Below are 27879 nucleotides of genomic sequence, written 5' to 3' on the forward strand. Positions count from 1 at the left end.
CAAAACAGCAACAAAAATCCCAACTTTTGACGTACTTCCTGTTTGGAGAAAATAAAGGTTGTGCCCTAATGATGAGACATATTTCATAGAGGACGACACTTTTTTTTATCCCCACCGTTTCCCTATGAGGGAAGACTTTTATTAACAAACGCACAGGCCGGCTACGGAGGTCTCCATGGCAACCGAAGCTTAGTTTCCCAGGTCGGCCGAGGACAAAACGGAGGAGGCTACGAACCGGTTGAGCGTGGACACGTGTCGGTCGCGTCCTCCTCAGACGATCTTGTTCTCCAGCAGAGCGATCCTCTTGGACATAGTCTCTAGTGGGAAGAGGAGTTCAGGACAACAACGACAAAAGCAAACAAAAACAAACCACCCGTGTCCACTTTGAGGAAGGATATTTTTCTTTGTTAGCGCCTGCAGGGCTTCTTCTACTTTCTTCTGGAACTTTACCAAAGTGTCGCACTCACACGGGTCTTCCTCTGTCGAGACAGGACATGAGACAAGGTGAGGTCGGTGTGTGTGTGTGTGTGTTCTTGTATGTCTACCCTTCTTGAGACATGAAGAAGGAAAAGTACCTACAATATGAGGACCGGTGAAGAAGCGAGGACATAAATCATGGTCTCAATACAGACAACCTAATAGAGCAGGGGTGTCCAAACTTTTTCCACTCAGGGCCACAGACTGAAAAATCAAAGCATGCGGGGGCCATTTTTATATTTTTCCTTTTTTTTTTTAAAACCAATACAATATATAGGTTGTTTTTTGTTTAACCGTATGGCTTTCCTCAAGTTTGGTCCCCGGAAGGGTCTCAGTCATAAAAATGTTACAAAAAAGTCATACATTATTATTTTTTTCATTTACCGCTTGAATCTCGAGATCAACTTCAGGTCTGCCTGTCGTTAAAACGTTTTTTAAAAATGTGTTTTTATGTTTATGCCCTCTACGTCAAAACCCTTATTTATATGGCAAACACACAAACTATGCAACATTTTCCCCCAAAACATTTCAAAGTGGAATATTTGATGTGAAGTAATTGGAACCTTAAATAGGTCAATAATTCATAAAAAATAAAAAAAAATAAAAAGAATAAGTGTTGAAAATAAGCCAAATTTCTATTTTTTTTTTACTTCTAACGCTTAAGTCTGTAGATCTGTTGATTATAAGATTTTATAACTTTTTCATTTTTTTTTGTTTGTTTGTTGACCTTTTTGTGAAAGAAAACTTTGTTTCGCACAAAATATGCAATATTTCCCCCCCAAAATATTTCAAAGTGGAATTGTTCCAGTGAAGTAATTGGAGCCTTCAATAGGTCAATAACAGTCCGCATGGCAGCTTTGTGTTATTAGTGTCAACATTGCCACTTTTTCTTGTTACATTTCACCTGTTTACTCTTTTATTACACTTTTTCATGTTTTACATTTTTATTGTAGTATTTGCAGAATGTGCCGGGGGCCGTTAACAAATTAGCTGTGGGCCACAAATGTCCCTCGGGCCGCACTTTGGACATGCCTGTAATAGAGAATGTCTCATTTGCACCCCTGCTGGTGACATCTATCAAAATGAGGGTGCTCCCAAAAATGAGGGGTTGTTCAAATTGACTGCGTGTCGCTTTTAAAAGTGCTCCCCCTCTGGTCAACATATGAAATAACTAGAGATGTCCGATAATGGCTTTTTTGCCGATATCCGATATTGTCCAACTCTTAATTACCGATTCCGATATCAACCGATACCGATATATACAGTCGTGGAATTAACACATTATTATGCCTAGTTTTGTTGTGATGCCCCGCTGGATGCATTAAACAATGTAACAAGGTTTTCCAAAATAAATCAACTCAAGTTATGGGAAAAAATGCCAACATGGCACTGCCATATTTATTATTGAAGTCACAAAGTGCATTATTTTTTTAACATGCCTCAAAAAAGCAGCTTGGAATATGGGACATGCACGAGGAGGTTGAGGTGAGGGGGTAGCGGGGGTGTATATTGTAGCGTCCCGGAAGAGTTAGTGCTGCAAGGGGTTCCGGGTATTTGTCCTGTTGTATTTGTGTCGTGTTACGGTGCGGATGTTCTCCCGAAATGTGTTTTTCATTCTTGTTTGGTGTGGGTTCACAGTGTGGGGCATATTTGTAACAGTGTTAAAGTTGTTCATACGGACACCCTCAGTGTGACCTGTATGGCTGTTGACCAAGTATGCGTGGCATTCACTTGTGTGTGTGTGAAAAGCCGTAGATATTATGTGATTGGGCCGGCACGCAAAGGTAGTGCTTTAAAGGCACGCCCCCAATATTGTTGTCTGGGTGGAAATCGGGAGAAATTCGGGAGAATGGTTGCCCCGGGAGATTTTCGGGAGGGGCACTGAAATTCGGGAGTCTCCCGGGAAAATCGGGAGGGTTGTCAAGTAGGACTGGGAGACGCAACTGTACTGTCCGTGTACCACTCCGTACAGCGGCGTTTTAAAAAGTCATACATTTTACTTTTTGAAACCGATACTGATAATTTCCGATATTACATTTTAAAGCATTTATCGGCCGATAATATCGGCAGTCCGATATTATCGGACATCTCTAGAAATAACAAGTGTGTGTGAAACAAATGAAGTGCTCCCCCTCTGGCCAACATATGAAATAACAAGTGTGTGTAAAACAAAGGAAGTGCTCCCCCTCTGGCCAACATATGAAATAACAAGTGTGTGTAAAACAAATGAAGTGCTCCCCCTCTGGCCAACATATGAAATAACAAGTGTGTGTAAAACAAATGAAGTGCTCCCCCTCTGGCCAACATATGAAATAACAAGTGTGTGTAAAACAAATGAAGTGCTCCCCCTCTGGCCAACAGATGAAATAACAAGTGTGTGTAAAACAAATGAAGTGCTCCCCCTCTGGCCAACATATGAAATAACAAGTGTGTGTAAAACAAATGAAGTGCTCCCCCTCTGGCCAACATATGAAAAAACAAGGGAATGTAAGAAATTGAAATGCACCCCTTTTGGCCAAAATTATTTATAAAAATATGTATATATACAGTCATGGTCAAAAGTTTACATACACTTGTAAAGAACATAATGTTATGACCGTCTTGAGTTTCCAATCATTTCTATTCTACAACTCTTATTTTTTTGTGATAGAGTGATTGGAGCACAAACATTCATGAAGTTTGGTTCTTTTATGAATTTATTATGGAGCTACTGAAAATGTGACCACATCTGCTGGGTCAAAAGTATACTTACAGCAACATACATGATACATTTTGGTGATTTAGAAAAGTTACAATCAAATGAAATGAGCTTCATAGCATGGCCTCTTACCTTCATGTGAGTGATTATGATTGACGACACCTGTTGACTTCTCTGAGCCCATTTCAATGTGATGCAGTCATTAGACTCGGTTACAAACGCGACAATGGGAGAGTCAAAGGAACTCAGCACAGATCTGAAAAAACGAATCATTGACTTGAACAAGTCAGGAAAGTCACTTGGAGCCATTTCAAAGCAGCTTAAGGTCCCAAGAGCAACTGTGGAGATAGTTGTTGGGAAGTATAAAGTGCATGGCACAGTTTTGTCACTGCCACGATCAGGAAGAAAACGCAAGCTATTACCTGCTGCTGAGAGAAAATTGGTCAGGATGATCAAGAGTCAACCGAGAACCACCAAAAAGCAGGTGTGCAATGAATTGGAAGCTGCTGGAACACAGGTGTCAGCGTCCACAGTCAAGCGTGGCTTGCGTCGCCATGGACTGAGAGGCTACCATGCAAGAAGCCACACCTTAAGGCTCGTCTAAAGTTTGCTGCTGATCACACGGACAAAGATTAGACCTTCTGGTGGAAAGTTCTGTGGTCAGATGAAACTAAAATTGAGCTGTTTGGCCACAATACCCAGCAATATGTTTGGAGGAGAAAAGATGAAGTCTATAATCCCAGGAACACCATGCATACTGTCAAGCACGGTGGTGGTAGTATTATGCTCTGGGCCTGTTTTGCAGCCAATGGAACTGGTGCTTTACAGAGAGTAAATGGGACATTGAAAAAGGAGGATTACCTCCAAATTCTTCAGGACAAGCTAAAATCATCAGGTTGGGTCTTGGGTGCAGTTGGGTGTTCCAACAGGACAATGACCCCAAACACACGTCAAAAGTGGTAAAGGAATGGCTAAATCAGACTAGAATTAAGATTTTAGAATGACCTTCCCAAAGTCCTGACTTAAACGTGTGGACAATGCTGAAGAAACAAGTCCATGTCAGAAAACCAACAATTTTTGCTGAACTGCACCCATCTTGTCAAGAGGAGTGGTCAAAAACTCAAGCAGAAGCTTGTGGATGGCTACCAAAAGCGCCTTATTGCAGGTAAACTTGCCAAGGGACATGTAAGCAAATATTAACATTGCTGTACGTATACTTTTGACCCAGCACATTTGCTCACATTTTCAGTAGACCCATAATAAATTCATAAAAGAATCAAACTTTATGAATGATTTTTGTGACCAACAAGTATGTGCTCCAATCACTCTATCACAAAAAAACAAGAGTTGTAGAAAGTAATATATCTCCAAAAACATGCACCTGGGGATAGGTTGATTGGCAACAATAAAATGGTCCCTAGTGTGTGAATGTGAGTGTGAATGTTGTCTGTCTGTCTGTGTTGGCCCTGCGATGAGGTGGCGACTTGTCCAGGGTGTACCCCGCCTTCTGCCCGATTGTAGCTGAAATAGGCTCCAGCACCCCCCGCGACCCCAAAACGGACAAGCGGTAGAAAATGGATGGATTATATACTGTATATATATTTACAAATTGTTGGCGAACGCCACATGTTTCACCTTGACAGATGTTGATTTGCAGCTTCTTGGCGATCTGCGTCATGGCCTTGAAGTCGGCGGTGTAGAAGTAGTGCTCGCCGGTGGGCTCCGAGGCAATCTCCTTCAGTTCGTCCTCCACGGCGTTGCCCACCCCCACGGCGTACATCTTGAAACCTGTGACACACACACGGTGACACCTTAGACCAGGGGTGGGCAATTCATTTTTACCGGGGGCAGCATGAGCAACCCGAGCACAGCTGGAGGGCCACATCGCCAATATTTCAATTAAATTTTGCTCAACATTATTTTTGATATATACCGTAAGATAAATAATAATAATAATAATAATAATACTTTCATTTAACCTAACTTAACTTTATACCAAAAGCACTGCTTTGGAAATCATTTGTGCCCCTTTCAGAGATCACATGTAGTTCCCCTTAAACATCCTCATGTTGCACAATGAAATGTAAGCATAGGATGAAGTGTGCATTCCTGTAACTTTCTCTAGTAACAGCATTCCATGATTAATATCAATAAATTAACATTAACAATAAATGACAGTAAAATAAGCATACGTACGTCACTCAGAGTTGCATTGCAAAATTACACAGAATAAATGTGTTTATTTTGTTTAGAATTCAGATGGGATTGATTTGGTGCGCGGCATATATTTGCTGTGCGCAGAGGACGCTTGAGCAGTGCGCAATTCCGCAGGCGCGCACCTTAGAGGGAACGTTGCTTGGTTGAAAACACGGTATTCGTCATCAACTTTTCTCTTTTTAGCATCTCGGGTGTAAACCGTGCATCACTTGTCGCTGTGCACCTTCACTCACAGGTTACACACGGACATACGCCCATAAATAACACTTTTCAAAATAAAAGCAGCACAGTTGTATTGCGCGCACGACATAGATGTTTTTTCAACTTTATTTTGTAATTTGTGATTGCAGCTGTTCACATTCACTCACAATCACGCACGCGCATACGTCCACACGGAAGTAATAATAATAACGCTTTTCAAAACAAAAGCAGCACCGTTGTATTGCACACTGGACATAGATACTTTTTAAAATGTATTTTGTAATTTATAATTGGCCCGACAGGGACGCACAAAGGGCCGGATGTGGCCCGCGGGCCGCAGAATGCCCAGGTCTGCCTTAGACTTAGACTTCCTTTACTGTCATTCAAATTTGAACTTTACAGTACAGATAAGAACAACATTTTGTTGCATTAGCTCGCTGTAGTGCAGGATGAAAGAGCACTAAGGTGCAGATATACTAACATAAATATATTGCACTTTTGCACGTGCGTCCACGTTTACGGATGTATGTTATATTGTCTTTATATCCCAGCAATTAATACGTTTTTGGGGGGAATTGAGGGGATTAATATGACTTATTATTATGATAATAATGATTATCATTATTATGACTTAGTGGAGGAGCCTGAACAAGAGTGAAAAGCTATGATATCTAATTTTTAGTGACGCCTCAGTGAGTGCATGGCACACTCACAAGCTGTATTGACATTGCACTGATACTTTGTTGCTGTCTGGTCATCCGCCATCTACTGGATTTTAAAAAGTCATTATATTTGACCAGCAAATAAAATTAATAGTTGGCAAATATGTTTTTTTAATTAATAAGGAAAGAATTTTGTTATTTCTCATTTTCAAAACCAATATATAGATTTTGTTGAGCCTCTAAGTTTGGTGCCGGGGGCCCAGTCATAAACATAAGTGATATTTTAATTATTATTATTATATTAATCTAGATCAATTTCAGGTCTATCTGTCGATATGGAATTTGAGTTTTTTTATGTTTTAAGCTCTTTTTGTCAAAAACCTGTTTTTAATGGAAAAAACACAAAATATGCACTATTTCCCCCCAAAAAAGTATCAAGTGGAATATTTAAATAGGTCAATAATTCATAACAACATTGATTTTGATTCATTATTATTTTTTGAGCAATGACATTATTTGAAAAAAAAATCCCACTAAAATTAGTGGAGACCCAAACACTCAGTCCTTTTTTTTCTCAATGCTTTAATTTGTAGATCACTTTCAGGTTTTATCTGTAGATTATAAAAAAAAGTTTAAATCAATTTTTCATGTTTATTTTGTTGGTTTCATGCTTTTTTGTAAAAACAAAAAAGTATTTTTGCAAAATTTTCCCCCAAAAATATGTCAGAGTAGTATATTTGATGTGAAGTAATTGGAGCCTTGAATGTGTCAATAATTCATAACAACAATGATTTTGATTCATCATTATTTATTTTTTGAGCAATCCCACTAAAATTATTGGAGACCCAAAAACTGAAAGTGTTAAAAATAAGTCTTTTTTTTTCTTCTCAATGCTTTAATTTGTATTTATAAATGGTTGATTTATATTAAGGTAAAGTAAGGTAAAGTTTTGTACCTGACAAGTTAAGCTTTAATTTGTGGATTGTAAAATTTTTTTAAATCAATTTTTCATGTATTTTTTTGTTGGTTTCATTTTTTTGTAAAAACAAAAAAGTTTTTTGTAACATTTTTCCCCAAAAAATATGTCAGAGTAGTATATTTGATGTGAAGTAATTGGAGCCTTGAAGGTGTCCATAATTCAAAACAACAATGATTTTGATTAAATATTATTTTTTGAGCAACGATGGCTTTAAAAAAAAAAAATCCCACTCAAATTCTTGGGGACCTAAACAGGCCCCACTCATAAGTGTTAAAAATAGTTATTTTTTTTAACTTTCAAAGCTTAAATCTTTAGATCCCCTTCAGATCTATCTGTAGATTATATATATATTTTTTAATTTTTTTAATTTTATAGCATTAATTAATTTTTTTTTTTTTTTGCTGGTTTAATGCTTTTTTGTAAAAAAAAAAAAAAAAAAAAACCTACTTTTTTGCTAAATTTCCCCCTAAAAATATGTCAAAGTAAAATATTTGATGTGAAGTAATTGGTGCCTTAAATAGGTCAATACATTTTTTGAGCAATGACGGTTAAAAAAAAAAAATCCCACTAAAATTCTTGGGGACCCAAACAGGCCCCACTCATAAGTGTTAAAAATAGTTATTTTTTTAAACTTTCAAAGCTTAAATCTTTAGATCCCCTTCGGATCTATCTGTAGATTATACAGTATATACATATATATATACATATATATATATATATATATATATATATATATATATATATATATATATATATATATATATATATATATATATATATATATATATATATATATATATATATATATATACATATACATATATATATATATATATACATATATATATATATATATATATATATATATATATATATATATATATATATATATATATATATATATATATATATATATATATATTTTAATTTTTTTTTTTTTTTTTTTGCTGGTTTAATGCTTTTTTGTAAAAAACAAACAAAAAAACTACTTTTTTGCTAAATTTCCCCCTAAAAATATGTCAAAGTAAAATATTTTATGCGAAGTAATTGGAGCCTTAATCAATCAATCAATCAATGTTTATTTATATAGCCCTAAATCACAAGTGTCTCAAAGGGCTGTAGGTCAATAAATTTTTTGAGCAATGACGGTTAAAAAAAAAAAATCCCACTAAAATTCTTGGGGACCCAAACAGGCCCCACTCATAAGTGTTAAAAGTAAGTCTTTTTTTCCCACTTTAAACGCTTAAATCTCTAGATCAACTTCAGGTCTATCCGTCAATATCTTGTGTTTTTTTGTGTGTTTTTTGTTTGTTTTCATTATATATGGATGAAATTGTTGGTTTATATGATATCCATTAAGTAAGACTGCGTATTATGTTGAAGGGGGCAGGAAAATATAAGATTTTTCTTCATCCTGCTCCTTCTCAGGCACTGGTGTGTAAATGTATAATTGAATAATTGAGGTATAAATGTCTATCGATCAAAGATGCACATCAATGAAGGAGATAAATAAAAAATGAATGAAAATGAATGATTATAAGTTTAATATTTTTCATATTTTTTAATTGGTTTGTTTTTTGTCCTTTTTTATAAAACAAAACTAATTTTTAATGGAAAACACACAAATATGCAATATTTCCAAATAAAATATACTAAAGTGGGATATTTGATGTGAAGTAATTAGAGCATTGTATATGTCAGTAATTCATAACAACATTGATTTTGATGTATTATTATTTTTTGATCAATGATAGTTTTAAACTAAAAAAACAGCCTGCATGTGTTATTAGAGTCAAAATTTTCTCATTACATTTCACCTTTTAGTCCACTTTTTTTATGAACAACGCGCCCTTAAAACTTGAGCTGCGGTCCACATTTTGGGCACCCCTGTAGTAAAGGGTGTGTGATGATGGAACAGACTGTGCTCACCCATCTCCTTGGCCTTCTTGGCGGCCTCCCCGATGTAGTCCTGGCTGCGGCCGTCCGTGAAGACGATGCCCACCTTGGCGACCCCGGGCCGTGCCCCGTGACCCACGTTGAAGCTCTTGTCGGTCAGGTAGCGCAGGGCTTGTCCCGTCATGGTTCCCCTCTCCATGTAGGCCATCTTCTTCACCGCCTCCTTCAGGTCCTTTTTGTTGTTGTGGCGGCCAAGAGGGAACTCCTGAGGGCATGATCATATTTTTTTTAAAAAGGACTCGGAGTTAATTCGTCCTGGACTCTAAAATATTCATTTACTGCACAAAAATCATACAAATGACAAAAAAAACTAATCAAATATGTTTGGATTTTTTTGGCTGTTTTAAAAATGTTTCAAGAACGTAGCGACACGCACGCAAGTAGCTGGGAACCGACACTGGCACTCAACGGTGCCAATTTTCTGTACTTTTGTGTGCGTATAAAAATATAAATTGTTTCGTGCCAGCAACTTGAGGGTTCCAGGTTCGATGCCCACTTTCGCCACCGTTGTGTCCTTGGGCAAGACACTTTACCCACCTGCACCCAGTGCGACCCACACTGGGTTTAAATGCAACTTAGATATTGGGCTTCACTACGTAAAAGCGCTTTGAGTCACAAGAGAAAAGCGCTATATAAATATAATTCACTTCACTGTTCAATTTTTATATCTCGTTTCGTACTACGTTTGAGTCTCATTAAAAATGGCTATCTATCCTATGTTGTCTAACTCGGAAGCAGCTTTTTCCCCCAGGAAGCTCATAGTGTTATGTTGCGCCCTACAAAGAGTTTATACTGCAAGTACTGTACGTTTAATTGTAACATTTATCTAAGTTGTAGTTTTTATTACCAAATTTGGAGGTGTTGCCAATTTACATACAACTATGCAGTGCTGACATACAAACCCCGTTTCCATATGAGTTGGGAAATTGTGTTAGATGTCAATATAAACGGAATACAATGATTTGCAAATCATTTTCAACCCATATTCAATTGAATATGCTACAAAGACAACATATTTGATGTTCAAACTGATAAAAAAAAATTATTTTGCAAATCTAACACAATTTCCCAACTCATATGGAAACGGGGTTTGTAAATAAGTTCTAACTAAATTAATAAATAATAATAATAATAATGTATATGTTTCTTAAATAAATTGTCAATAAAATTGAAGTGCAAATCCACATACAGCTTCACTACTTTAGTCATAATTTTTGCGCTTAAGAAACTTCTGACTTATTTTTTTTTTTTTAATAAATAAAAAATTCTAATACATTTTTGAAAATTATGAATCAATTTAGAATTGGTATGGGAAAAAAAATGCACGTTTTGAATGTGGATTGATTTTTTTGTGCACCCAAACAAAACATTTAGCTTTGTGTTACAGCCTACAGGTGACAAATCCAATGTAAATTAGCATCAAGCTAGCGCCTTTTTGAAGCGTGGAGCCTTATTTTACGTTGGAGTGTTTTCTACCGGGCATACTTGCTGACTGTTGGCGTGAGACGCTGTTTAGTCTGCAAGCGGGCGTGACGTGACGTGCAACAAAAGGTATCGAAATATGCCACCGTTTGATTTTATTTTATGTGAATCTATACCCGATCGTACCGACTGGGACTGTGAATCTTTGGGCGCCACACCATTCCATTCCATTCTTGGGTGTTACCATTCGATTCAGAATCGATTCTCCATTCAAATTCAATACTTTTTTTTTTTTATGCCAGTTCTATGATGAACAACATTGCTCCATAAAATAGACAAACAGCGATATTGCCCCCATCTACTTTGTTTTAGCAATCAAGAATATTTCAGTTGTTTTTATCCTTCTTCGTGGGGACATTGTTGATTGTCATGTCATGTTCGGATGTACATTGTGGACGCTGTCTTTGCTCCACAGTAAGTCTTTGCTGTCGTCCAGCATTCTGTTTTTGTTTACTTTGTAGCCAGTTCCGTTTTAGTCTCATTCTGCATAGCCTTCCCTAAGCTTCAATGCCTTTTCTTAGGGGCACTCACCTTTTGTTTATTTTTGGTTTAAGCATTAGACACCTTTTTACCTGCACCCAGCCTCCCGCTGTTTCTGACATCTACAAAGCAATTAGCTACCGGCTGCCACCTACTGATATGGAAGAGTATTACACGGTTACTCTGCCGAGCTCTAGACAGTACATACAGACACTCAACAACAACACATCATTTGCAGACTATAATTACGGCTTTGCAAAAAATATTTTTAACCCAAATAGGTGAAATTAGATAATCTCCCTATCTCACGGTACACAGTGGTTGAAAAACGCTGTTCTAAGAAACGTAACAAGTGCGACAACCATGGACAACCGTGCCTCTTGTGTCATTTCAAAGACAAAAACCTTCAACTGATTTCTAGTTGGGCGCGACAACCAGTCCATGTGTCCCCGCTCCGATTGAAGAGGCTTTCTGGTTAACAAGTTTAACATCTACCCAGCAGCAGTGGCAGGTACCTGTCGGACCAAGCTGGAGTACTGCACCAGTCCCACGTGGGCTTTGCTGTCCGACACGTCCAGTTTGTCAACGATCTGGTTGATCCACTTCTTCACCAGCTCAAAGTTCTCAGGACGCACGCTCTTGGAGCCGTCGATCAGGAACACCACGTCTGTGGCCGAGTTGCTGCAAGCTGCGCAGACGCACACACACACACACACACACACATGCACACACATATGCACACACACACACATGCACACACACGTTACTCTTGTGGCTCATTCTCTATTCTCGGATCATCACACACACATTCTTGCATTTGTTACCTTCTTGAGACCTCCGAAAAATGCATATATAAATATTTGTATTTACAACATTAATAATATATACATACTTCTCCCACCACCAAAGACATGCACCTGGGGATAGGTTGATTGGCAACACTAAATGGTCCCTAGTGTGTGAATGTTGTCTGTCTATCTGCGTTGGCCCTGTGATGAGGTGGCGACTTGTCCAGGGTGTAGCTGAGATAGGCTCCAGTGACCCCCCGCCACCCCGGAAGGGACAAGCGGCAGAAAATGGATGGATGGATGGATATCTAAATATAAAAAATGTAAGCTTTAATATATTTTTTTTTTATTAGAATTTTTTGTTTGTAGCCTATTTTTCGGACTATAAGTCGCAGTTTTTTCCATGGTTTGGCCGGGGGTGCGACTTATACTCAGGAGCGACTTATGTGTGAAATTATCAACACATTACCGTAAAATATCAAATAATATTATTTATCTCATTCACGTAAGAGACTAGACGTATAAGATTTCATGGGATTTAGCGATTAGGAGTGACAGATTGTTTGGTAAACGTATAGCATGTTCTATATGTTATAGTTATTTGAATGACTCTTACCATAATATGTTACGTTAACATACCAGGCACGTTCTCAGTTGGTTATTTATGCCTCATATAACGTACACTCATTCAGCCTGTTGTTCACTATTCTTTATTTATTTTAAATTGCCTTTTAAATGTCTATTCTTGGTGTTGGCTTTTATCAAATACATTTCCCCCAAAAATGCGACTTATATATGTTTTTTTCCTTCTTTATTATGCATTTTCGGCCGGTGCGACTTATACTCCGGAGCGACTTATACTCCGAAAAATACAGTATATAAATATTTGTATTTACCACATTAATAATATATACATACTATCTAAATATAAAAAATGTAAGTTTTTAGTATTTTTTTTTATTTGAATTTTTTGTTTGAAATTGGTGTTTAATCTTCATTATTTACTTCAAGTTATTACAGTATGTCTCTATATAATTTTTTTAAATTTTTGTAGTAAATTTTGGCCAAAGGGGGCGCATTTAAATTTCTTACACACACTTGTTATTACATATGTTGGCCAAAGGGGGAGCACTTCAATTTTTACACTCACTTGTTATTTCATATGTTGACCAATCCCTCCTTTTTTGGGACCACCCTAACTTTGATAGATTTCACCACCAGGGGTGCAAATGAGACATTCTCTATTACATGCAATGTTTTTTTTCGTATTTGGACCATGATTTATGTCCTAACTTGTTCACTCCTCCTCCTATGGAAGCTGCTTTTCCTTGTTGAGGTCTTAAAAAGGGTAGAAATACAAGAACACACACACTTACCACTGCAGGTGCGCCCATCGTCTGAGAGGGTAAAGCCGTCTTTGCAGGCACACTTGTACGATCCGGGGGAGCTTATGCATATTTGCTGGCAGTCATGATCCCCAGTGGCGCACAGGTCCGACACTGTGTGTGTGTGAGTGTGTTGGAGTTTGAGAGTACACACACACACACACACACAGAGAAGAGGGGCAGAGGGGTTAGGAGAGAATAACAACTATGTCAGTGTGAGAATAGGAAGCCTAAATATTTAATGATCAAGGGAGCCAAAAATAGACGTTTGAATGAAGTGGATCCTTGAAAGGGAGAGAAGTGGCTAATAAACAACTAGTTTGTACTCTGGCAGTCTATCAGAGGTGTCATGGTGGCTACTCATGGACCTCCTTGCAGCACCTGCGTGAACTTGCCCCGCCCCCTTTATCATTGCAAATATTCAGTTCCTTTGTGCTGTGAAAATTGTCATTTGTGTCGTTAGTGTTTTTAAAACGTTGTAAAACAGATTTTCCATCCTCCAACCCCAACACCTTGTCAAAACCTCCCCAAACTTGTCCCATTCCTTTGTGCTACATATTATTTGGCTGTATTAATTTTTTAAAAATTCATATGCAGGTCCCCCCCACTTTTTTAAATATTTCCAAACGTATTCCAAACATCTGCGCTACTAATTATTTTGGCCATTATAGTTTATTTTTTTATTAATCAGTCCAACAAAATAACACACAATCCAACAATAATACAATTCCAACATTCAGAATAGCAATCAACAGAGCGATTGAGAGGACACACAAACATGACACAAAACAATCCAAAAGTAGTCACAAAAAAAAGAATAATATCAACTATAGTATGAATATTCATAAGAATTCAAACACAACAGTGATTAAGAATCCCTCATTTTATAGTTTTTATGTTATTAACGTTTTATGATTTATAAGCAGCTCCCCCACCTAGTCAAAAACTACACTGCAAAAAGTCAGTGTTCAAAAACAAGGAAAAAAACAAAACAAAAATGAGGGGTATTTTATTTGAACTAAGCAAAATTATCTGCCAATAGAACAAGAAAATTCGGCTTGTCAAGACTTTCCAAAACAAGCAAAATTAGCGAACCTCAATGAACCCAAAAATACCTTAAAATAAGTATATTCTCACTAATAACAAGTGCACTTTTCTTGGTAGAGAAAAAAAAAAAAAGAGACCTTTTTGCTCAATATGTTGAAAAATATTCTTAAATGAAGTAAATGCTAGTGCCATTATCTTGACATAATGATATGCGCTCGGCATTACATTTCTTCAAACCAGCAAACTTATATTAAAAACTAATGTATTGTTCTTAATGGAAAGGCAACAAGGCAACGGCTTGTTACTCTCGGGGTCTACTAGCCGCTCAGGCAAATCGTATGGTCTAAAAATGCATTTTTCCATCGATAACATGACATCATCGCGCCAAGTGCGTGCTCTTTCAGTCAATTAGTGCGCATATATACAGCCCGGCCCCCGGCCAAATTTTTTTTAATTGTAATTTTGAAGAATTTATCTGTATGTGAATGAACTATTTCTGTTCAAAATTGTTAGAAATGTCAAATGTTGAAATATTAACTGTCAGTGTACTGTACTGTGCCAACTGTACTACTATATGAGTACTTGTTTTCTATTGTTTCATTGAAAATCAAACAGCAAAGTCCATTTGGCTGTCATCTGTTTTGATTATGAGACACAATTGTGTCAAAGTCATGATTTTTTTTATTTCATGCTTGAAATAAGAAATGATTACTTTGAAAAAGTAGCTTTATACTTGTGATTGTTGATGACGCAGCTTTGCAACACTTGATATTCTAGTTTCAAGCATGTTTTACTCAATATAGGTCATAACATTCTAACTCTTCTAAAAAAGCAGAGCCTAGATGCCTCTGTTATCAACAACTACAGACCAATTTCAAATCTACCATTCATAAGTAAAATAATTGAGAAAGTTGTCCTCCAACAACTAAATCACTTCTTGGCTTCTACTGGCTGCCACAACAACTTCCAGTCAGGATTTCGACCTCTTCATAGCACAGAGACGGCCCTTCTTAAAGTTATAAATGACATCCGTCTAAACACAGACTCTGGCAAAACTTCAGTATTAATGCTTTTGGACCTCAGTGCTGCATTTGACACTGTCGACCACTCAATACTTTTGGACAGGTTGGAAAACTGGGTGGGGATCTCAGGCACAGTTTTAAGCTGGTTCAAGTCATATCTACAAGATAGGAACTATTTTGTTTCCATTGGTGACTTTGTATCAGAACCAACCAACGTAACGTGTGGAGTCCCCCAAGGTTCAATCTTGGGGCCGACTTTATTTAACATCTATATGCTCCCACTAGGACAAATCATGCAAAATAATAACATTGACCATCATTGCTATGCCGATGACACCCAAATCTATGTAGCGCTATCACCAAATGACTATCGCCCCATAGATCTTCTGTGCCAGTGCATTGAGCAAGTCAAACACTGGATGTGCCAAAATTTCCTACAACTAAATGAAGATAAAACTGAGATAATTGTTTTTGGTGCTAAAAAAGAAAGGTTTAAAGTCATCCAACACCTTCAATCACTGTCCCTGAAAACCTCAAATAAAGCCAGAAATCTTGGGGTTATTTTAGATTCTGATTTACATTTCGACAGTCACATCAAATCAGTAACAAAATCGGCCTACTATCACCTCAAAAATGTAAAAAGACTTAGAGGGCTCATGTCAGCTCAAGACTTAGAAAAACTTGTACATGCCTTTATTACCAGTAGGCTAGACTATTGTAATGGTCTCCTTGCAGGTCTTCCCAAAAAAACTGTCAGGCAGCTACAGCTTGTTCAGAACGCTGCTGCTAGAGTTCTAACAAAGACCAAAAAATGTGAGCACATTACACCAATTCTTAAATCCTTACATTGGCTCCCTGTACATCAGAGAATAGATTTCAAAATCCTCCTGCTCACATATAAATCACTACATGGTCTAGGGCCCAAGTATATCACTGATATGCTCCCACTATATACGCCCTCTAGATCACTAAGATCTTCTGAGACCAATCTGTTAGCGGTTCCAAGAGTAAACTCAAATCAAGGGAGATCATCATTCAGTCACTATGCAACACATAGCTGGAATAAACTTCCTGAAGATGTCAGACTCTCCCCAACTCTCACTACTTTTAAAACTAGACTGAAGACTTTTATGTTCACCTTAGCTTTCAGCTAAATCTTTTAATCTTTTAACTTTTAACGTCTGCACTGTTTTTATTTTTATTGTCTGCATTTTAATTTTGCTTTTATTTTCTTTCATTTCACTTTGTTGTCTGTGAAGCACTTTGAGTCTGCCTTGTGTATGAAAAGCGCTATACAAATAAAGTTGCCTTGCCTTGCCTTGCCTTGCCTAACATCTCAGCAACAAGCTGTAATATCTTATTGAGATCATTTAGGACCAAAACCCTTAAAACAAGTAAAACACTCTCACATAAAATCTGCTTAGTGAGAAGAATTATCTTATCAGACAGAAAGTAAGCAAATATCACCCTTATTTGAGATATCTCATCTTACTTAGATTTCAGTTTTTGCAGTGTAGGGCTGACAATCTTTGGGCACCAAAACGATTCGATTCGATTCTTGGGGGTAACGAGTCGATTCAAAATCAAAGCTTTTTAATAACATTAGGTGCCAGTTCCGTGATTAACTACATTGCTCCATAAAATAGATACACAGCTCTGATACATTTTTATATTAGAGTATTTTTCGGACTATAAGGCGCACTTAAAGGCCTACTGAAATGACTTTTTTATTTAAACGGGGATAGCAGATCCATTCTATGTGTCATACTTGATCATTTCGCGATATTGCCATATTTTTGCTGAAAGGATTTAGTAGAGAACATCGACGATAAAGTTCGCAACTTTTGGTCGCTGATAAAAAAAGCCTTGCCTGTACCGGAAGTAGCGTGACGTCGCAGGTTGAAAGGCTCCTCACATTTCCCCATTGTTTACACCAGCAGCGAGAGCGATTCGGACCGAGAAAGTGACGATTACCCCATTAATTTGAGCGAGGATGAAAGATTTGTGGATGAGGAACGTGAGAGTGAAGGACTAGAGTGCAGTGCAGGACATATCTTTTTTCGCTCTGACCGTAACTTAGGTAAAAGGGCTCATTGGATTCCACACTTTCTCCTTTTTCTATTGTGGATCACGGATTTGTATTTTAAACCACCTCGGATACTATATCCTCTTGAAAATGAGAGTCGAGAACGCGAAATGGACATTCACAGTGACTTTTATCTCCACGACAATACATCGGTGAAGCACTTTAGCTACGGAGCTAACGTGATAGCTTTGTGCTTAAATGCAGATAGAAACAAAAAAATAAGCCCCTGACTGGAAGGATAGACAGCAGATCAACAATACTACTATCAGGAGACACCGAACCAAACACTGGATCTGTAACCACACGGTTAATGCTGTGCCGCCTGTCAAAGCCTAGCAATGCTGTTGCTAACGACGCCATTAAAGCTAACTTAGCTACGGGACCTCGTCAGAGCTATGATAAAAACATTAGCGCTCCACCTACGCCATCCCTCATCTGGTCATCAACACCCGTGCTCACCTGCGTTCCAGCGATCGACGGCGCGACGAAGGACTTCACCCGATCATCGATGCGGTCGGCGGCTAGCGTCGGATAGCACGTCTGCTATCCAACTCAAAGTCCTCCTGGTTGTGTTGCTGCAGCCAGCCGCTAATACACCGCTTCCCACCTACAGCTTTCTTCTTTGCAGTCTTCATTGTTCATTAAACAAATTGCAAAAGATTCACCAACACAGATGTCCAGAATACTGTGGAATTTTGCGATGAAAACAGAACTTTTTGTATTGGAATACAATGTGTCCGAATACTTCCGTTTCAACCATCGACGTCACGCGCATACGTCATCATACATAGACGTTTTCAACCGGAAGTTTTGCGGGAAATTTAAAATTGCACTTTATAAATTAACCCGGCTGTATTGGCATGTGTTTCAATGTTAAGATTTCATCATTGATATATAAACTATCAGACTGCGTGGTCGGTAGTAGTGGCTTTCAGTAGGCCTTTAAAATCCTTTAATTTTCTCAAAAATTTACAGTGCGCCTTATAACCCGGTGCGCCTAATGTACGGCATAATTCTGGTTGTGCTTGCCGACCTCGAAGCAATTTTATTTGGTACACGGTGAAATGATAAGTGTGACCAGTAGATGGCAGTCATACATAAGAGATATGTGTAGACTGCACTATGAGGGCAGTAAACACCAAAACTTTAAATGTTCCATTGAAAATAAATAAACATTACACACGGCACTCAAAAATCTGTCAAAATGTTTTTAGTAGGACTTTGGTAAGCTATGAAGCCGCACCGCTTGATGGATTGTACTGTGCTTCAACATACGAGTATTATTATGGTGTGTGTATGGCACCTATTAGCAGACATTATCTGGCGTTTTGTTCGGCAATATTATGTAAAACCAACTTTTCTTATCTTCTGGTACCTGCTGATCTGTATTTGGGATCTGCATAAGTCCTGAAAATGTGGGCGAGTCTGCAATAGCCGTAGTCATAAGCTTCTTCTTTTCCTCTACCTTCTTGTTATAGCATTCATCTTCCGCTGTTGTCATTTCACACCCACCTTGTCAAAATCTCCCCAAATTTGTCCCGTTCATTTGTTCTTTTGGCTCATATAGTTTTTATGTAATTCATTTTATTTTTTTTATTCATAAGCAGCACCCCCACCTTGTCAACATCTTTCCAAACTTGTTACAAACATTTGTGCTATCATACTTTTTATGTTTATTAAAGTTTTACTATTTTTAAGCAGCCCTCCAACCCCCACCCGGTCAAAATCTCCCCAAACTTGTTTGTACTACATTCATGCAGCAAACATTTTTTGCCGAACTATTATTGTTTTTATGTTATTGTTATGTTTTATGGTTTTATTATAACCAGCTAGTCAAAATCCCCCAAACTTGTCCCATTCCTGCATTATTTTGTTTGTGGCTATTATAGGTTTTATGTTATTAACGTTTTATTATTAGTAAACACCCGCCCTCGTTTCAAAAACATTTTGCTAAAATAATATTGTTTTTATGTTATTAACGCTTTGTCATTCACTCTGTCAAAATCTCCCCAAACTTTAGGGGGCTGGTTATGAATGATAAAACGTTAGTAACATAAAAACAATAATAGATAGTAGGAGTGTCAAAAAAAATATGTAATTTTTGAATTAATAGTATATAATATATATATATATATATATATATATATATATTAGGGGTGTGGGAAAAAAATCGATTCTAATTCGAATCGCGATTCTCACGTTGTGCGATTCAGAATCGATTCTCATTTTTAAAAAATCTTTTTTTTTTTTCTTTTAAAGAAAAAATAATTTTTTCCTTTTTTTTTTTAAATTAATCAATCCAACAAAACAATACACAGCAAAGCCATAACAATGCAATCCAATTCCAAAACCAAACCCGACCCAGCAACACTCAGAACTGCAATAAACAGAGCAATTGAGAGGAGACACAAACACGACACAGAGCAAACCAAAAGTAGTGAAACAAAAATGAATATTATCAACAACAGTATCAATATTAGGCTTTTTTATTTTTTATACATATATTGGGATTATTATATTTTATAAATTATAATTTTATTAAATAAAAATATTAAACCACAAAATAAATAAAACATAATTTAATACAAAACACAAATAAAAATACACCATATAACAAAGGAAAACTAAAATTAATTAATTTAATTTAAACTTTGATTAATTTACTAATAATTCAATTTAATTAATCAAAGTAAGGAATACAAATGTTATCAAAAAGTACTGATTATGAATCGAGAATCGTTAACCCCAAGAATCGAATCGTGTGGTGCCCAAAGAGACAAAACAATGAATAGGTTATGAATAATAAAAAACATAAAACCAATAATAGTTTGACAAAAAATGTTTGGGGAGATTTTGATGACATCAGGGGTCAGAAAATGTATTTTTAGAATAACTTAAAAACCTTAACGGCACCAATGAAAATGTTTTTAATATTTGCAATGATAAGGGGGCGGGGCTTTCACCACTGTCACTCCAAGACGTTGCTCTTGTTTCTGACGAGCCAATCAGGTCTAAGGTCAGAAAGTGCAGGAGCAAGGCCATGACAAAGTTAAAAAACAACAACAACAACCTTACCCTCTTGTCAAGGCGGAGCGGCACAAAGCGCCGCAAGAAGGCGTCTAATGGCGACCGGCTCCCCCCCCCCCGCCAACCCCAACAAGGCGGCCATCTTACCGCAGAAGGCCTCCTGGAACTTCTTGGTCAGCTTCTCGATGACGCTGTAGCTCTCCACATAGTCCACGTGCTCGTCCAGGGGCTCGCTGGCCATCTGCTTCAGCGTGCTCATGTCCACGCGGCCCACGCCGATGGCGAAGATCTCGATGCCGGCGTCGCGGGCGCGCTGGGCGATGTCCTTCACGTTGTCCTGGGGACGCCCGTCGGTCACGATGATGGCCACCTGCCGTTGGACACGAGTAGACGCTATCGATACAGTAAATATTGGTACATATTTACGAAGCACTCCCCCTTATTTTGTCATCAGGTTTTACTTTTTAAAATGTTTATTATTGCGGCAATATAGTTGTTAAAGTTAAGTATTGTTGAGATTTTTGATCATTTGTGAGGGCACCAAAGGGATTTCTGTGGCAGAGCAGAGCATACAGGACAGTTCATTTTGTCGTTGTTGTTTTGGCTTGTTAATAAAAAGACCATTGTTATGTGTGTTAGATATACAGTACTGTAATACTTTATATCAGAGGTCCCCAAACTACGGCCCGCGGGCCGGATACGACCCCCCTGCGTCCAAAATCCGGCCCGCGGGAAGTCCCAAGTTAAAAAAAAAGTATTTTTTTTTAATTTTTTTTTTTTTTAAAATTTGTCCTTACTAGTTAGTCCATTTTCTACCGTCTCCTAGCCACTCAGGCAAATCGTATTGTCTAAAAATGCCTTTTACCATCGATAACGTGACATGCAGCAAGTGCGCTCTTTAAGTCAATTAGTGCGCGAGGAATATTATATATATATATATATATATATATATATATATATATATATATATATATATATATATATTTTATATATATACATACATATATACAAACATATAGACACATATACATATACAGTATATACATATATACACATATACATATATATATACATATATACACATATACATACAGGTATATATATATATACATGGACATATACATATATACACACACATATATACATACATGGACATATACATATATACACACACATATATACACATTTATATATACACACATTTACATATACATACACTACCGTTCAAAAGTTTGGGGTCACCCAAACAATTTTGTGGAATAGCCTTCATTTCTAAGAACAAGAATAGACTGTCGAGTTTCAGATGAAAGTTCTCTTTTTCTGGCCATTTTGAGCGTTTAATTGACCCCACAAATGTGATGCTCCAGAAACTCAATCTGCTCAAAGGAAGGTCAGTTTTGTAACTTCTGTAATGAGCTAAACTGTTTTCAGATGTGTGAACATGATTGCACAAGGGTTTTCTAATCATCAATTAGCCTTCTGAGCCAATGAGCAAACACATTGTACCATTAGAACACTGGAGTGATAGTTGCTGGAAATGGGCCTCTATACACCTATGTAGATATTGCACCAAAAACCAGACATTTGCAGCTAGAATAGTCATTTACCACATTAGCAATGTATAGAGTTTATTTCTTTAAAGTTAAGACTAGTTTAAAGTTATCTTCATTGAAAAGTACAGTGCTTTTCCTTCAAAAATAAGGACATTTCAATGTGACCCCAAACTTTTGAACGGTAGTGTATACACACACACACACACACACACACATTTACACCTATACACATATATATATACACATATATATATGTGTATATATATATATGTATATATACATATATGTATATATATATACATGTATATATATATATATATATATATACATGTATATATATATATATATATATATATATATATACACATATATATATATATATATATATATATACACATATACATATATATATATATATATATACACATATACATATATATATATATATATATATATATATATATATATATATATATATATATATATATATATATATATATATATATATATATATATATATATATATATATATATATAGCGCGGCCCCAAGCCAAATTGTTTTACCCCAATGCGGCCCCGGAGTCAAAAAGTTTGGGGACCCCTGCTTTATATTGTTGCCAGAGTGTACAAACTTTCACTAAAATGTGGACTTTGGTCAAGGCTGAAACCCATTATTCATATTTACATTGTTTCTTGTGAAGAAATTTGCTTCTCCATACAAACTTTTTTTTAAATTATGAACCCTGTTAAAAGAACAAATTAAGTTCGCAAATGGAGGTTCCACTGTATATATGTAGATATAACCCAGCAGGCACAAAACGTTGATTATATTTACATGTCCTTTAAAACTGACTTTGAAACAACGTTGCAAAATAGTTGTATTTGTAAATTGAGACAACTTTGGTGTCTAACATTGGATCAATGATGTTGATTGGGAAATGACCAAATTTCAAAGGTCAAATCAACATCAGAACCCAACATTGATTAAACGTTGTCAAAAAGCATGTTTTTTTAAACTTTGTATTTGGGTTGTAGAACATTGGTTGGAAAATGACCAAATTTCAATGGTCTAATCAACGTCAGAACCCAACATTGAATAATCGTTGACAAAGACCATGTTGTTTCAACGTTGTATTTGTGTTGTAAAATATTGGTTGTGAAATTACCAAATGTCAATGGTCAAATAAATGTCAGAACCCAACATTGATTAAAAGTCGTCAAAAAGCACGTTGTTTCAACGTTGTATTTGTGTCGTAGAATATTGCTTGGGAAATGACCAAATTTCAATGGTCAAATCAACGTCAGAACCCAACATTGATTAAACGTTGTCAAAACGGAAAGTTTTTTTCAACGTTGTACTTGTGTCGTAGAATATTGGTTGGGAAATGACCAAATTTCAATCATCAAAATAACGTCACAACCTGACATTGAATAAACGTTGTCAAAAAGCACGTTGTATTTGTGTTGTAGAATATTGGTTGGGAAATGACCACATTTCAATGGTCAAATCCACGTCAGAACCCACCATTGATTAAACGTTGTCTTAAAGCACGTTGTTTCAACGTTGTATTTGTGTTGTAGAATATTGGTTGGGAAATTACCAAATGTCAATGGTCAAATCAACGTCAGAACCCATCATTGATTAAACGTCCTCTTAAAGCACGTTGTTTCAACGTTGTATTTGTGTCGTAGAATATTGGTTGGGAAATGACCAAATTTCAATGGTCAAATCAACATCAGAACCCAACATTGATTAAATGTTGACAAAAAGCATGTTGTTTCAACGTTGTATTTGTGTCGTAGAATAATAGTTGGGAAATGACCAAATTTCAATGGTCAAATCAACGTCAGAACCCGACATTGATTAAACGTTGTCTTAAAGCACGTTGTTTCAACGTTGTATTTGTGTTGTAGAATATTGGTTGGGAAATTACCAAATGTCAATGGTCAAATCAACGTCAGAACCCATCATTGATTAAACGTCCTCTTAAAGCACATTGTTTCAACGTTGTAGTTGTGTTGTAGAATATTGGTTGGGAAATGACCAAATTTCAAAGGTCAAATCAACGTCAGAACCCATCATTGATTAAACGTCCTCTTAAAGCACGTTGTTTCAACGTTCTATTTGTGTCGTAGAATATTGGTTGGGAAATGACCAAATTTCAATGGTCAAATCAACATCAGAACCCAACATTGATTAAATGTTGACAAAAAGCATGTTGTTTCAACGTTGTATTTGTGTCGTAGAATAATAGTTGGGAAATGACCACATTTCAATGGTCAAATCAACGTCAGAACCCAACATTGATTAAACGTTGTCTTAAAGCACGTTGTTTCAACGTTGTATTTGTGTTGTAGAATATTGGTTGGGAAATTACCAAATGTCAATGGTCAAATCAACGTCGGAACCCATCATTGATTAAACGTCCTCTTAAAGCACATTGTTTCAACGTTGTAGTTGTGTTGTAGAATATTGGTTGGGAAATGACCAAATGTCAATGGTCAAATCAATGTCAGAACCCAACATTGATTAAACATTGTCAAACGTTTAATTTTTTTCAACGTTGTATTTGTGTCGTAGAATATTGGTTGGGAAATGACCAAATTTCAATGGTCAAATCAACGTCAGAACCCAAAATTGAATAAATGTTGTTAAAAAGCATATAAGATATGTATATATACTGACTAGATAAAGGTAAAGTGGGTACAGGTAAGGTTCCATATTGATTATTGATTATTGGAGGCGTGTGGGACCTTGCTGATGTCAGGAGATTTGACCCTGGCGCCCTCATTCTCGCTGAAAGCCACGTTGAGCGCAAACTGGATGGAGAGTCCCGTCATGGTGCCCGTGGATAGAGGTTCGACTTTGGTGACGGCCTTGATGAGGCCCGCCTTGGTGCGGTGGGTCTTCAGAGACACCTGCGGGCCCAAAGAGGACACATCAGAAAGGGAGGCGGAGGCGGGGCTAAGGTACAGACGTACCTCGTTTTTAACGCGGCTGGCGTAGTTGACCACGCCCACGCGGGTGGCGTTGGGGCCCACGTCCAGGCCCTCGATAACCTTGGCGAGGAAAACCTTGACCTGCTCAAACTCGGAGGGACGGACGCTGCGGCTGCTGTCCACGATGAACACCAGGTCTGTGGGGCGGGTCTTGCACAGACCCGCTGCTGCACGTAGGGGGCGACAAGGAGGCCACTTGTTACATCATCGCAGTGATGGAGGCACTGCTTTCATAAACTTAAACATTTCAACTAAATTAGGCTTTTTATTTTATTTTTTTACAAATATTGGGATTATCATATTTTATAAATTATAATTTTATTTAAAAAAATATTAAACTACGAAATAAATATGATATAAAAATACATTAATACTAAACACAAATAAAAAAATACATACTAATATAACAAAGAAAAACAAAGATTACTTAATTTAATTGAAACTAATGAAATTACAAATAATTCAATGTAATTAATCAAAATTAAGGAATGAAAAATGCAATATAATATTATATAACAAATATTTTAAAACATACTGCATATAATAAAAAATAAATAAATAAAACATTACCGAAATTATAAATAAATATATATTTTTAAAAAAAAGTAAAAGAAAGATACAATAATAAAAACACTGGTATTGGATTCTACTTAGTTACAGTTCAACAATATTAGGCAATCTTTTTTTTTTTTTTTTTACATATATTGGGATTATTATATTTTATAAATGATAATTTTATTAAATAAAAATATTGAACTACGAAATAAATAAGATAATACAAAAACTACAATAATTTAATACAAAACACAAATTTAAAAATACATCATATAACAAAGAAAAACAAAGATTAATTGATTTAATTGAAACTTTAATTAATTTACAAATAATTAAATTTAATTAATCAAACTAAGGGATGAAAAATGCAATATAGTACTATAAAACATATTTTAAAACATACCGCATAAAATAAAAAATTAAACATTACAGAGGAAAAATAAAAAAATAAGTAAAATAAAGATAAAATAATACAAACGCTGGTACTGGAATATACTTAGTTACATATCAACAATATTAGGCTTTTTTAAATTAATTTTTGTTTACATATATTGGGATTATTGTATTTTATAAATAATAATTTTATTAAATAAAAATATTAATCCACCAAATGAATAAAATACAATAATTTAAAAAAAACACCAATTAAAAAATACACCATATAACAAAGAAAAACTAAGTAACTAAACTAACTTAAACTTTAATTAAATTGAATTATTAGTAAATTAATTTATCAAACTAAGGAATACTGCATATAATTTTTTTAAAAATAAACTAGGAAATAAAGGTAATATAACAAAATCAATGGATTAATACAAAACACAAATTTAAAAATACATACTAGTATATTACAAAAAGTAAGATTAATTAATTGAATTAAAACTTTAATTAATCTATAATTAAATGTAATTAGTTAAACTAAAAAATAAAAAAATAGATAAAACACATTGTAAAATACATACTTTACATTATACAAAAAAATAAAACATTAAAAATCTAAAATTAATATAAAGAAGTAAAATTGATATAAAATACAAATAAAACTATTTATAAGAAATTAATTAAAATGTGACTTGGTAGGATGTTTTGCAGGGCTGAGTATAGTACATTTTGAACATTTTAGGCAATTTTTTAAATATATTGGGATAAAAAGCAAGGGAGAAAATAAAAACTATAACATTTAATTAAATACAAATATTAAAGATATAAAAAATAAAGATAAAATCCAGATAAAAACGTATCTGTAATACCCTCAATTACTTTTCAATCATGTTAGGCAACTTTTGTTAAATATGTATGGATGAACATTTGAGGATTTGGTTCATTAATTAAATAAAAATATTCAAGAAATGAAAAATGTACATTCATACAAAACACACATTTTAAAAATACACCCTGCATATGATACAGATGAAAACATGTAAAATATATATTAAAAAAGTAAAGTAAATATAAAATAATACAAACTACATTAAATCAATTTTCAAAAGATTAATTAATTAAATTACATTTTTAATAATCTATAATTAAATGTAATTAGTTAAACTAAGAAAACAAAACACCCATTGTAAAATACATACTTTATACAATACAAAAAATATATATAAATGTAAAATTAATATAATAAAAATTTAATATAAAATACAAATAAAAACTGTATTTAAAATAAATAAATTAAAATGTGACTGGGTAGAATATTTGACTAAATTAAATCCTCATGGCGACATCACTGATCTCCAGTCTCACCCTTCACCTCAGCTTTGACACACACACACACACACACACACACACACACACACACACACACACACACACACACACGTCATCACAAAGCGCTCCATCTCCATCCAAAAGCAAAAGTTAAAGCAACATTTTTTTTCTCTCAGCAATAATCTTCAATGTTTTGTGTGTGAAAACTTCCACCGCTCCCCAAACTTCCTGACAGACAATCCCTCGGCCCCCCCACACGCTACTTACCCATGGCGGCGGCCGTGCGGACGTCGACGGTGGCCCGGGCGGCCACGAGGCCGAGCATCAGCACCAAGATGGGCGGCGTGAGCATCGTGGTGGTTGCTGGAGGAGACAGAAGCCAGATGGAGCAGGACCGAGGGAGTTCCTTGCGAGGGGGACGTCCACTGAGTGAGACTGAGGGTCTCTGAGCTGCAGGTTATCAATGCAAGTGCTTCACACACACTCTCTGCCCACTCACACCCCCGCCAACACACACACACACACACCTTAGTTAACAGTGTTTGTGCCTTACA

The 27879-nt window shown here is 36.0% G+C and overlaps 1 protein-coding gene across 1 annotated transcript; it reads right to left on the reverse strand.

Moving 5' to 3' along the window:
* matn1 (matrilin 1) lies at positions 1-27879 on the reverse strand. The gene is made up of 10 exons (XM_062046258.1): positions 27593-27879; positions 25043-25227; positions 24815-24979; positions 20655-20877; positions 13317-13439; positions 11668-11840; positions 9164-9395; positions 4811-4963; positions 399-479; positions 1-320 (listed from the first exon to the last, which is right to left on the reverse strand). The coding sequence occupies exons 1-10, from the start codon at positions 27675-27677 to the stop codon at positions 271-273; spliced, it is 1470 nt and encodes a 489-aa protein (XP_061902242.1). The 5' UTR covers positions 27678-27879; the 3' UTR covers positions 1-270.

This window comes from Entelurus aequoreus, linkage group LG05 (genome assembly GCF_033978785.1).
Source record: "Entelurus aequoreus isolate RoL-2023_Sb linkage group LG05, RoL_Eaeq_v1.1, whole genome shotgun sequence".
Lineage (NCBI taxonomy): Eukaryota > Metazoa > Chordata > Actinopteri > Syngnathiformes > Syngnathidae > Entelurus > Entelurus aequoreus.